The 13,354-nt window shown below is 53.0% G+C and overlaps 1 protein-coding gene across 1 annotated transcript in view; it reads left to right on the top strand.

Annotated features, from left to right (window-relative positions):
- Positions 1 to 2,875: 2,875 nt before the first annotated feature.
- Positions 2,876 to 13,354, top strand: part of CAPN1 (calpain 1) — a 24,558-nt gene continuing 14,079 nt past the window's right edge. The window contains exons 1-10 of the mRNA XM_024748778.1: positions 2,876 to 3,030; positions 3,764 to 4,031; positions 4,186 to 4,255; positions 4,520 to 4,638; positions 6,076 to 6,209; positions 6,297 to 6,465; positions 7,298 to 7,381; positions 7,738 to 7,823; positions 8,180 to 8,254; positions 8,392 to 8,552. Coding sequence (XP_024604546.1) covers positions 3,765 to 4,031; positions 4,186 to 4,255; positions 4,520 to 4,638; positions 6,076 to 6,209; positions 6,297 to 6,465; positions 7,298 to 7,381; positions 7,738 to 7,823; positions 8,180 to 8,254; positions 8,392 to 8,552 — 1,165 coding nt within the window. The 5' untranslated portion in view covers positions 2,876 to 3,030; position 3,764. The remainder of the gene's footprint in view (positions 3,031 to 3,763; positions 4,032 to 4,185; positions 4,256 to 4,519; positions 4,639 to 6,075; positions 6,210 to 6,296; positions 6,466 to 7,297; positions 7,382 to 7,737; positions 7,824 to 8,179; positions 8,255 to 8,391; positions 8,553 to 13,354) is intronic.

The raw sequence follows: 13,354 nt of genomic DNA, 5'->3' as shown, positions 1-13,354 counted from the left end.
AAGCTTCTGGCATCTTTCTGTAGCTTGCTAGGTTATTTCTGTTTATTGCTGAATATATGTTTAACTTTTAAAGAAACTACCAAACTGTTTAACAAAGTGGTGGTATTCTGAATTCCCACCAGCAGCGTATGAGAGTTCCAACTCCTCCACATCCTTGTCAACACTTGGCATGGTCGGTCTTTTTAATTTTAGCCATTCCAGGTTTGCAATGGTGGTCCTTCTAGTTGATTTAATTTGCACTTTACCAGTGAATGAGCATTTTTTCATGTGCTTATTTGCCATCCAATATCTTCTTCGGAAATGTCTATTCATATCTTTCAACCATTTTTATTGGATTATTTTTTTAAGTTGTAAAAGTTCTTTATATATTCTAAATACAAGTCCTTCATCAGATACACATATATATATTTGCAATTATTTCCTAGTCTGTGGCTTGTCTCTTCATTTTCATAATAGTGCCTTTTGAAAACAAAGTGTTTTATTTTGATAAAGTTCAACTTAATGTTTTTCTTTTATTGTTTCAGCTTTTTGTGTCATATTTAAGACATCTTTGCCAAGCCCAAGATTGCTAAGATTTTTCCTATGCTTTCTTCTAGAGGTTTTATAGTCCTAGAGTATATATTTAGGTGTATAATCCAGTTGGAGTTACATTTTGATATGGTGTATCCTAAATAGTTATCAAATCCATCTATTTCCCACTTGTGTCTACCACCTCCCTAGTTTGATCCACCCACTCCCAGGCATCCTTCTCCTTCATTTGTACAAATCTGAGCAGCCTTCTATGTAGAACAAAATCCATCTTCCATGGCTGACCCAGACCTGCCACAACTCTTCTCTCCCTTTCTCCCTCTGTGCTCAAGCAACACTAAGAATATTTCAGTTCCTCCATATGCCAAGGCAATTAATTCCCCTCACTGGCATCTCGCCCACCCCTGCCATAACTCCCTTTGTCTGATTTATGCCTCTTCTAACACCTAGATTAGCTAAGGCTTCACTTATGGGCTTCCTTCACACCATTCTTCTTCTCAACCAATCGTGGGTCTAAAAGTTGAGGCAATGTCTGCTTCCTTCAGAGGGAGCCAAGGCCATAGGTCTTCACCATCTTATGCCCAGGTGAGCACAGTGCCTTGCACATACAGGAGGTGGTCAGTGCCCATGAACAGTCAAACGCAGTCAGCAGGAGTGACAGTTGGGTGGAAGTAATTCTGAGGACTGTGGGACAATAGATTGAGCCAGAGGGCTTTGAGGGGAGGGGTGGCCTCTGCTACCTCTCCAGAGCATCTTTCCTCTCCCAGGCCCCTGCTCTCTGTGATCCAGTCACAAGGAACACTTGCAATTCCCCTTACTGGCCTGTTCCCCCAGCCTCTGGACCTTTGCACACGCAGTTCTTTCAGCTAAGAACACCCTATCCAGCACCTCACTGCCTGGTTAATTCCGACTTTTCCAATAGGATTCACCTTCCTTAATCCCCAAAGCTGAACCAGGAGAGCAGCCTCCTCTAGCATGCGCTGGTCTGCCTTAGTCATGGGTCTCTGTTAGGCAAAGACCTGTCGGCGGTTTAGTCAAGATCGGACACATTAATGCCCAGTGGTGAAGAGCAAAGAGCTCAGAAGCTGGTTCTAGCCCTGACTCACCAGTTGAAGGAGCTGAGCAAGTCGCACTCTCTTAGGCCTCAGTTTTCCTCATCTGTAAACTAGGAGTGAGAATGGAGTCAGATTAGATCAGTGGCTCTTAACCTTCTTGGGGTCATGCGCCCTCAAGTCCTAGGAAGGCTATGCACTGTTTCCCCAACAAATGCTTGTGTGTACATCATATAAGGGCTTCGACCTGCTGGGTCGGGGCCCCCAAGGTCAATCAAAAGCCCTGAGCTGGGGGACCGGACAGCTGCAGTCTCGTTCCCTCCTGCTTCTCAACTCTCCACCTTCCGCATCTCGGGAGGTGGGGTCTCTCCCGGTCCCGGGTGGGCCTACTGTCCTGCTCGCAGTCTCTCCCGCCGCCTCCTGGGTAAAGCGGCACACGGGCATTCCCAGGTGGATGGGAGAGGGAGGGCTTGGAGGAGAGGGCAGGGATGCCGGCCTCGCAACTTCCAGGTTCAAGAAACCTCAGAGAGTAAGAGAAAGATGGGCTTCCACAGTTCCTCATTTCATCACAGTCGCTGCGCGAATGGGGAAACTAAGGCCGAGAGGAGCAGGGACTTACCCAAGGTCACGCAGCCAGCCCGGGCGTGGGGGACCGGTTCCTCGAGCCCCGCCCGGCGCTCGGAGCCTGCGCCCCAGGGCGCGGGGGTGGCGTGGGGGGGAAGCCGGCCCTGCCCAGGAGCCGGTCTGCGGCGAGGACCCGGCAGGGTGGGGCTGCCGTTTGCAGAGCGTCCGGCAGGGGTCGGCTCGCCCGCCAGCCCGGCCCCTCCTCCGAGCAGCTGCCTCAGCCCGAGGTAATCTCGGCCCCGCGCTTAGGGCGCGCGGGGCCGGGGGCGGAGGGACAGCTGCGGCCCCGCGGAGGAGGGGCGCCGGGGGGCGGCGCCGCCGGGCCAGACTCCCGAGAATGCCTTCTGGGGGCGCCGCGTGGGGTGGGGCCGCCGGGCCCTGCAACTCGAGCTGTTGCCCCTGGTTAAAAATACCCCCTGTCCTGTCCTCTCCCTCCCCATCCCCCGCGGTGCCCTTCCGTCCGGGCCCCAGCCCTCCCCACCCCGACTGGCGCTGGCCCCTCCCCGGGGACAACTCTGCCTTTTACTAATTTGTCCTCTCGCGCAGTTGGCCCGGCGTCTGCGGAGGGAGGGGCGGGGAGACACCGTGAGTTAGAGAGATAGTCTGAGAAGGTGCCCGAGAGATAAGGGAGGGCAGAGAGGAAGGGGGCCTGGAGCCCGAGGAGGAGGAAGAGAAGGGGCAGAAGGAGGGAGGGAGGGAGGAGGGCGGAGGGGCCGCAGGAGGAGGGCGGGGAGGAGCGCTCTTCCTGGTTGGGCCCTGTCCTCAGCTGCCACCGGGAAAGCCAGCCGCAGGGACCGCAGCGACCCCCCGAACACTCCTCCCCCAGGTAAGGAGGTGGGTGGCCGGGCCGCTGTTCCCGGGGCCTGGCCACTGCTCCCGCTCCCGGGCTGAGGGGCTACCTCTACCCCGGGCTCCCTGAGTGCCTGGGACTGGGGCAGGGGCTGGGGAAGCCGCACAGCTCCGGCGCCCGCCCCAGCCTGCGTTCCTCACTGCCTCCAGGGGCCGGGCTGCGCTGGGCTGGGGGAGGGCCGGAGGGGGAAGGACTGAAGCGCAGCAGCCCTGATCATTCAACCTGTCTCAGGAGCTTGGGGAGGGGGACCCCGACTGCCTGGAGTACTCAGCCCCCAAGCCAGGGAAAGGGGCCAGTGTACGGGAGCTCGGCTAGTTTGAGGAGGGGGGTTACAGGCAAGCAAACGGTCAGAGGCCTTCCCTCGGGTCTCCCACCTTCCTGGTTCCTTGTGTTATTTCGGGCTCCGCCCTTCCCCAACCTGACTGGCTGACCACAGGACTGCAGACCCAGGACAACGGGCATCTGGGAAAAGAGAGGTGGTAGCACTGGGTGGGGGTAGGGAGATGGTGGCCACCATACCTGGGGGGATGGGAAGCCCCCTCTCCAGGGTTCTGGGAGCAAAGGGAGGTGGCAGCCCTGATTCAGTGAGAGGAGCAGTCGCGGGGGGAACCCCAGGTCTGGGGAGGAAGGAAAGCAGTGTTAGCAGACAGGAGTCCCAGCTCTAGTCCTGGGAAGGCCTGGGTTCTGAGCAGGCCCATCTCTCCCACAGGATGGCTGAGGAGGTCATCACTCCGGTGTACTGCACCGGGGTGTCTGCACAAGTGCAAAAGCAGCGGGCCAAGGAGCTGGGCCTGGGCCGCCATGAAAACGCCATCAAGTACCTGGGCCAGGATTATGATCAGCTGCGGGTTCACTGCCTGCAGAGTGGGGCCCTCTTCCGTGATGAGGCTTTCCCCCCAGTGCCCCAGAGCCTGGGCTTCAAGGACCTGGGCCCTAACTCCTCCAAAACCTATGGCATCAAGTGGAAGCGTCCCACGGTGAGAGGGGCCACCCTGGGTGGGATTCAGTTTACCCCCTTCCTGGGTGAGGAGTGGGAATAGGACTCCAGGTCCCTAGAGTGGGGTCTGGGGTACCTGGGTTCCAGTTTCTAGGAGGGGCTGGCCCAGAGACAGGACTCTGGGTCTCTTGCAGGAGCTGTTCTCAAACCCCCAGTTCATCGTGGATGGAGCCACCCGCACAGATATCTGCCAGGGAGCACTAGGTAGGCCCTGGGGCGTTTTGAGTGTTTTTCCAAAGTAGTTCCCTATACCCGTTCCTTCCTGCTCTGCCTCGGCCCCTCCCTTCTGCAAGCCCAAGCGGGCTCTGGCTATCAGTGCTGGGGCTGGTTTGCCCAGATTCCTGGGTCTTTTCTGTAAGTTGAGGGGAGCCCTGCCCAGGGAACCCGTTTCTCCCCAGCATGGCACTCGTGTGCACCATCGGGCGCAGATTGGTAGAGCAGGCCTGACGTGGCTCTTTCCCATCCCAGGGGACTGTTGGCTCCTGGCGGCCATCGCCTCCCTTACCCTCAATGACACCCTCCTGCACCGAGTGGTTCCACATGGCCAAAGCTTCCAGGATGGCTACGTCGGCATCTTCCATTTCCAGGTGAGGAGCCCCACATGCACCTTGGGCAAGGGGGGTGAGGGAGAGAGGGGTAGCAGGCACTGCAGGTGGTGGGGACACTGAAGTTAGGGTGGCTCAGGGCCACACCTTGCAGGGCCAGCCCTCCCTCTCGAAAGTATTGTGTGTGACCTCTTGATTCCATCTCCGATCCGTCATGCGTGAGAACCTGTCATGTGTGAAACGGCTGGACAGGTATTTCGGCTGGCAGCTTTCCTGGATGCTGGTGCACATCCGGGGAGAAAAGTGCTTAGAAGAGTAGAAGGATCTCTGTGTTATATCCTGTGGGACAAATCCTTTTCCTCCGCAGGGTCTCAGTTTCCCTATCTGAGAAACAGAGAGTGTTCTGCCGGGAAAACCGACCAGCACATGTGGCCATCTACATACACCCTTGGCATCAGTCCACCCACCCACCCACTCCCAGCTCCGCCTGCACTTTGGCAATCGCCAGCCTCTTAGAGAGCCTTGCAGAAAAGAAAGACTCGGGATTAAGCCTATTTAAACCAGCGTTTCCTGATGTTGTTTGCGCACAGGGCCCATTTTTCAAATCACACTAATGAATTCTCAGTAGGCTGGTTTTGGGAGAGACACACCCCCAGGAAGCCTGGATGAGAATCTCTGGCCCCAGTGTCCTCTCCTTCCGCCTAGCCAGGGAGCCCCTTGCCCTACCTCGTCCTCACCGGCCTCGGCGCCTAAGGCTTGACTTGCAGGACCCACCGTGCGGTGGCAACTACTGTGGCCAAGTGCGGCACCTGCCAGCGTTGGCCCACCGGGGCGCGGCCTCACCGCCCTTTCCCCACCCTCTCCCCTCACTCCACCAATCCGCTCCTCCCCGGCCTCTGATTGGCCCGTTCACTTCCTCACAGACAGTGCGGTGGGCCTCCTCCCCTCGCCCCCTTGTTCGGCGCGCACACATACAGCCCCGAATGCCAATGCCGTAGCTCTGAGTCACGGGAAACTTGGCCCTCAAGGCATCTATGAAGCAAACCCTGCGGCACACACAGACACACACACACACACACACACACACCCATGGCCTAGAATGGGGAGGGGGAAAGGCAGACACACACACACACACACACACACACACACACACACACCCATGGCCTAGAATGGGGAGGGGGAAAGGCAGGGGTCATGGCCTTAAAAGGTTCCAAGGGCTTTGCAACCTCTCCATCCCTTGGTCTGTTTCAAAAAATATCAACAATGGTGCCCTAAAAACTACCTTCCTAATCTTCTTTAGTTTTCCCATGAGGAAGGCATTGCTGTTCCCTTTTGTGGAGAGGGAAGGTGAGGCTCAGATCCCGTGTCTAGGACATATGACCTAGAATCAGGTATCTAGTAAGTGGGAGAGCTGCTGAGTCCTGAGCTCAGGCCCCGGGGATCTCAAAGCAGGTACTCACTATGCTTCTCTTCCCCCAGCTGTGGCAGTTTGGGGAGTGGGTGGACGTGGTGGTGGATGACCTGCTGCCCACCAAGGACGGGAAGCTGGTGTTCGTGCACTCTGCCCAAGGTAACGAGTTCTGGAGTGCTCTGCTGGAGAAGGCCTATGCCAAGTGAGTAGGGGCCCAGCGAGAGCTCCAGGCCACCCCCAGAGTGTGGGGTCCCGCTTGGTACAGAATGCTGACCGGGGCCTCCCACAGGGTGAATGGCAGCTACGAGGCCCTTTCAGGAGGCAGCACCTCCGAGGGCTTTGAGGACTTCACAGGTGGGGTCACCGAATGGTACGAGCTGCGGAAGGCGCCCAGCGACCTCTACAGCATCATCCTCAAGGCGCTGGAGCGAGGCTCCCTGCTGGGCTGCTCCATTGATGTGAGTGCGCTCCATCCGGTGACCTGAGCCTCCTAGTGGCTCCCTTTCCCTACCCAGCCCAGCCTCAGACTCGCTGCAGGCTTGGCTCCAGACCCCATCCTTCACCTCACACCATCCCCGATCCTCACCCAGCCACGCCCATCACTTCAGTCCCATCTTCCACCTCCATGCCTGGCGTCATCCTGGTCCCCAAAGCCTCAGACCTCAGCTTGTTTTCCTCACTTCAGCTCCTTGTTCCTGTCATCTAAGGCCTTGCCTGTCCGCTCTCCAGTTCGCAGCTTCAGAACTCAGCTCCTTCCTAGTGCCGGCTCCCGTGGGCCCCCGCTTCTTCCCGTACTCCATTGACTCCCTCAGTTGCTTTTCTGTTCCCACGACTCATCCTCAGACCTCCTTCATCCTTGATGTCAGCCTCCACCCCCACCATCACTGCATCCTCCACTCCAGCCCCGCCCCCATGCTCTTCCCCAGTCCTACCCGACTCTAGTCTGTTCTCCGCCTCACTGTGTCCCTCCACACGAGGTCCTCTGAGGACCTCGTGGCTCTGTGGTGAGGCGAGGGGCTATGCATGGCTGTATGTGTGTGTTCATGCATGTTTGCACAGGGTGTGGCCAGCTGTGGCCAAAAGCAGTGTCAGTGGGGTGCCCAGGCCCCGCCACCAGTGGTAACATTGGTGGAGTAGCAGGCAGCACCCCTTCCAGGGGCTGAGATGGGGTCAGGGTTCCTGCCTATCACTTTGCATAGCTGTTGTGTGTGCAAGGGAACGCCAAGACTCGGGGTTCATCTCCTGACCGGGGATGGGGACACTGGCCATAGTATGTGCGTCTTTCTGCAGATCTCCAGCATTCTGGATATGGAGGCTGTCACCTTCAAGAAGCTAGTGAAGGGCCATGCCTACTCTGTGACCGGGGCCAAGCAGGTACTGCCCCACGTGGAGGTCTTCCCTGCAGGGCCGTTCCTGCTTCCTTGTCCCTCTGGCCTGTGGCCAGGGCTGTGGGAGAGGCCGACTCTTCCTTTGACCTCCTGCAGCACCTTTTCTATCTCCTGGGGACTCTCATCCAGAGATGTTTATCTTGTGCCCCCCTGACTTACTCTAGTTTGTGCACATAGCTGCCTTCTTCAGCAGGTTACTCCCCATCAGACTTCTCAGCTGTGCTTCCCATGGTGGGTGCTGGGTGCTGGGTGCTGAGCTGGGCTCGGCGAGGGTGAGGTGGAGGGAAGGGGTGCTAAAAGTGTGTACCAGAAGCAGGCACTGATGGGAGCTCTGGGGAACAGGTGAACTACCAGGGCCAGATGGTGAACCTGATCCGGATGCGGAACCCCTGGGGCGAGGTGGAGTGGACAGGAGCCTGGAGTGACGGGTGAGGGGCCGCGGACACTGGCCAGGGAGGCTGGGGGAGGCTGTTCAGTGCCACTGGCATTTCTGCTGGGGGCTCTGCCAGCCCAGGGTGGGCTCAGGATTGGACAGAGGGGCCCATCTGCATGTGACTGGGTCTGAGGACTGCCCTGACAGAGCTCAGGCTGTGCGGGCCGCTGTGCCCAGCCTGTGAGCATCCTTGGGGCATCTCACCCGGCCCCTATAAGACAACTGGGACTGGGATCTCTGGACTTGGCCTGGAGGAGGCCTCCTGACCCGGGCCAGGGGAGGACAGGCCTCAGGGACAGAGGCTGGGCAGGTCAGTGGCCGGCAGCCCCTGGCAGTGCCCTTTCCCCACAGCTCCCCGGAGTGGAACAGCGTAGACCCTTATGTTCGGGAGCAGCTCCGGGTCAAGATGGAGGACGGGGAGTTCTGGTGAGCAGCCCCCTCTTCAGTCTGGCCGTTCTTGGGGACAGGCACCCCAGCTCCCAATCCCCCCAAACCCAGCCGTGCCACATCCCTCGGTGCCCTGGCAGGGGGCCCTGGCTCACCTCTCACCTCGACCCCCCCAGGATGTCCTTCCGAGACTTCATGCGTGAGTTCACCCGCCTGGAGATCTGCAACCTGACGCCCGACACGCTCAAGAGCCAGAGGTTCCGCAACTGGAACACCACCCTGTACGAGGGTACCTGGCGGCGGGGGAGCACCGCGGGGGGCTGCCGCAACTACCCAGGTGATGTGGCCTTGAGAGCGCAGGGGGGCGGGTCTGGGCCCTGCTGCCCCGGACATGTCTTCTCTCTGAGCCTCAGTTTCCTTGCCTGTAAGGTAGGGGTAGTTGTGCTGACCTCGTGAGTTTGCTTTGAGGATGAAATATTGAATGTCCTTGTAAATTCCAAAGAGCCACATTTGATTCCCTTGCTGGGGTCTGAGCCAGAGTGCTGACGAGGGGAGAAAGCTTCGTTGCCGTCCAGCCACCTTCCTGTCACTCCTCATTCCAAGACCTTCCTCCTGGCCCACTGTCTCCCTCCTTGATTCTCTGTCACCTTTCCCTGGGCGTCTAGATCCGTGGGGTATCCTTCCTCTCCCATCTCGCCTTCTCTTCTTACCAGGCTAGAGTCCTCATCCTTACCAGGTTGGAGTCACCATTTTAATCTTCCCCCTGCAAACGCTTGAGTTTCCCGGCCCCTTTGTCCCTCTGCCCCATAACCCTAGTTGAACCCTCTCCACCGGCTCCAGAACCGCTGACTGTGCCTGGAGAGAAGTTACACACCTGGGGCAGTATTTTCCCTGTAAATTCACAGACGCAAACCTCAGTCGTGCACTTTGCATGACCCCAGCAGCTCCTATGAGTACGTTCCCACTCTCTCCTCAGACCTGCCTCCCCTGTCACTCTCATATGATTTCATGGGACACCCGTCCCATTCCCACCCCCAAGTCCCCCAGCCTGACTGGACCTGTGCCCGCCTTTGCTGCCTTGCCACCCGGGCCAGTGGCAGAACTATCCCTGCTCGTGGCTACCCCGCACCTCTGCTCCAGACTCCCTTCTCCCTCCCTCTGAAAGCCTCCCGCTCTTTCATCTGTCACCTCTCACTCTGTGTCGTGATGAGAGAACTGCCTGCCTCAGAACCGTCGCCTGTCTCTCGACCCACTCCCCCGCCCATTTCTCTGCTCCCCTTCAAAGTGAAATTTCTCAGCAGTGCCGCCCTCAGCGTTTCCTTGCTCGCTTCCAGTTCAGCGTTTAACCCCCTCCAATCCAGCTTCCACCCCACCCCGGTGCTGCAGCGTCTCACTGGCCAGCTTCGGCTGTGCCGCGTCCACCACTACAGCTCTGCTCTCATGACCTGCCCCTGTTAGCAGTTCTCAGGCTGGCTCACAGCCCTCTGTTTTCAAGCATTCTTCTCCCTCACAGGGATCTAATTTCATCAGTTTTTCCCCAAACAGATGACCACTGTTCCCTGTACCACTTATTGAGAAGTCTATCCTTTCCCTGCAACGCCAGCCCCGTCATACAGTTCCCACGTATGTGCGGGTCTGTTTCTGAGTTGCTTTTCTGTCCCTTGGCCTGTCCCACTGCCAAGAGTGCATTGGTTTAGTAGCTATAGATTTATAAGTCCTGAAATTGGACAGGATGAATTCTTTCTTCAGGAGCCTCTTAGCTCTTCGTGCTCCTTTTTTTGTTTTTTCTATGTGAATTTTAGGATCAGTTTACCAAGTCCTACAAAAAGCCCCTTTTGAGATTTTACTTTGGAATTGGATTGACTCTGCAGACCAATTTGGGGAGAATTGACATCTTTACAATTTTGAATCTTCTTATCCAGGAATGTGGTATATCTCTTTATTTATTTAGGCCTTCTTTAATGTCTTTCCTCATAAAGGGCTTATACATCTGTTGAAATTTATTCCTAGATACGTTATCATCTTGTTGCTGTTGTAAATGGTATCTCTTTTAAAATTACCTCTCCCAAGTAGTTGCTGATACTGTAGCATGCAGCTGACCTTTTAAGTTTATTCTGTATCCAGCAAACTTGTTAAACAGTAGTTAACTTTACTCATTTTTCTGTAGATCCTTTTTGCTTTTCTAACTGACAGTATAGCATCTGAGAATAGTGATGAATTTGTTTCTTTTCCAATTCTTATTATTTTTGTTGCATTTTCTTGTTTAATGTGCTGGCCAGGCCTGCAACATGCTGACTAACACTGGCTATGTCCTGGTATTACCCCTCTCTCAGAGGAAAAGTTTTTTTTTTTTTTTTTTTTTTTTTTGCTGTACGCGGGCCTCCCCCTGTTGTGGCCTCTCCCGTTGCGGAGCACAGGCTCCGGATGCGCAGGCTCAGCGGCCATGGCTCACGGGCCCAGCCGCTCCGCGGCATGTGGGATCTTCCCGGACCAGGGCACGAACCCCTGTCCCTCGCATCGGCAGGCGGACTCTCAACCACTGCGCCACCAGGGAAGCCCAAAGGAAAAGTTTTTACTAGTAAATGTTGACTGTAGATTTCATCACTAAAAACTTTTCTACTCTAGGTTTTTGGTTTTGTTTATACATTTATTTATTTATTTTTGGCTTTGTTTGGTCTTCGTTGCTGTGTGCAGGCTTTCTCTACTTGCAGTGAGCGGGGTCTACTCTTCGTTGCGGTTTGCGGGCTTCTCCTTGCGGTGGCTTCTCTTGTTGTGGAGCACTGGCTCTAGGCGCTCAGGCTTCAGTAGTTGTGGCGCACAGGCTTAGCTGCTCCGCGGCATGTGGGATCTTCCCAGGCCAGGGCTTGAACCCGTGTCCCCTGCATTGGCAGGCAGATTCTTAACCACTGCACCACCAGGCAAGCCCCTTGTTTTCATTTTTGTATGCACCTTTTATCAGATTAATGAAGCTTAACGTTATTAAATACTTTATTATTAGAATTAGCTTTTTTCTTCTATCTGTTAAAAAGGTAAGTTACACTGATCACTTTTCTAATATTAAATTAACCTTACATTCCTGAGATTAAAAACAACAGAGTCAGGCTTCCCTGGTGGCGCAGTGGTTGAGAGTCCGCCTGCCGATGCAGGGGACACGGGTTCGTGCCCCGGTCCGGGAAGGTCCCGCGTGCCACGGAGTGGCTGGGCCCGTGAGCCATGGCCGCTGAGCCTACGCGTACAGAGCCTGTGCTCCGCAACGGGAGAGGCCACACAGTGAGAGGCCCGCGTACCACAAAAAAAAAAAGAAAAAAAAAAAGAAAACCAGAGTCATGACATAACTTTTTTTATACAATAATTTTACATCCATGCTCATGACTGAGATTTGCCTATAGTTTTCCTTTCTCATACTTACCTTGTCTGGTTTTGGTATTGGTGCTGTATTTGGCTGGTAAAGTGAACTGGGAAATGTTTTCTCTTTTTCTGTTTTCTAGAAGAGTTTGCATAAGGTGGGTATGATTTTTTGCTTGAATGTTTGGTGGAACTGGTCTATAAAACTGTCAGGCCTGCTCTTTTATTTGTGTGAAGATTAACTTTTGTTATTGAGTATCTTTAATGGTGATTGAATTATTCAGGTCTTCTATTTCCTCTTGAGACTCTTTTGATGAGTTTTATTTTCTAGAAGTTGATCCTTTGCATATTGTTTTCACAATTATTAGCGTGAAGTCATGCTTAATATACGATACCTCATCTGCAATGATATCATCTCTTTTATTGGTAATGTTGCTTGTTGGCATTGTCTCTTTTGTTTTTACTAATCCTGTGAGGGGGTTGTCAATATTAGTCTTTAAATAGAAATGATTTTTTTACTTTACTGATCCTTTTTAGTTTTTTTTTCTATATTATTAATCTTTGCTTTCTTGCTCGTTATCTCATTCCTCTGCTTTCTTTGGATTTATTTTTAGACTTTATGACATCTTTTTTCCTTTCCAGTTTTATTGTGATGTAATTGACATTCAGCACTGTATAAGACGCACAGCATAATGATTTGACTCACATACGTCATAAAATGATGACCACAGTAAGTTTAGTGAACATCTGTCGTCTCATAGATACAACATTAAAGAAATAGAAACAATGTATCTTTTCCTTGTGATGAGCACTCTTAGGCTCTTAGGGTTTACTCTCTGCACAGCTTTCATATATAACGTATAGCAGTGTGAATTCTGTTTATCATGTTGTACATTGCAGCCCTAGCACTTATTCACTTTAAAACTGGAAATGTATACCTTTTGACCACCTTCATCCAATTCCCTCTGCCCCCACCCTTTGCCTCTGATCACCACAAATGTGATCTCTTTTCCTATGAGTTTGTTTGTTTGTTTGTTTTTGAAGGATAATTGAACTACAACGCTATGTGAGTTCCTGGTCCACAACATAGTGATTCGATATTTCTGTACATTTCAAAACCATCACTACAATAAATCTAGTTGTCGTCTGTCACCATACAAAGATATTACAAAACTACTGATTATATTTCCCACACTGTACATTTCATATCTGTGACTCGTTTATTTTGTAATTGAAAGTTTGTACCTCTTAATCTCTCTTACCTATTTGTCTTCTCTCTCTCTCCCCCTCCTCTCTGGCAACCACCTGTTTGTTCTCTGTATCTCTGACTCTGTTACTGTTTAGCTGTGGTTTTTCGTTTGTTTTGTTTTTTTAGATTCCACATATAAACAAAATCATCCAGTATTTGTCTTTTTGAATTAGTGTTTTCATTTTCTTTGGAAAAATACTCAGGAGTGGAATTGCTGGATATCATGGTAGTTCTATTTTTAATTTTTTGAGGAATCTCCATAGTGAGGAATTCCATTTTGAGGAATCTCCATGTTCTCCATAGTGGCTGCACCAATTTACATTCCCACCAACAGGGCACAAGGGTTCCCTTTTCTCTACATCCCTGCCAACACTTATTTGTTGTCTTTTTAATAATAGCCATTCTGACAGGTGTGAGGTGAAATCTCATTGTGATGTTGATTAGTTATGTTGAGGATTTTTTCATGTGTTCTTTGGCCATCTGTATGTCTTCTTTGGAAAAATGTCTATTCAGTTCCTCTGTCCATTTTTTTTTTTTTTTTTTTT

Source organism: Neophocaena asiaeorientalis, unplaced genomic scaffold, assembly GCF_003031525.2.
Source record: "Neophocaena asiaeorientalis asiaeorientalis breed wild unplaced genomic scaffold, Neophocaena_asiaeorientalis_V1.1 scaffold43, whole genome shotgun sequence".
In the NCBI taxonomy this organism is placed as follows: Eukaryota; Metazoa; Chordata; class Mammalia; order Artiodactyla; family Phocoenidae; genus Neophocaena; species Neophocaena asiaeorientalis.
Note: the sequence above shows the minus strand (reverse complement) of the source record. Positions and strands in the feature narration are given on the sequence as shown.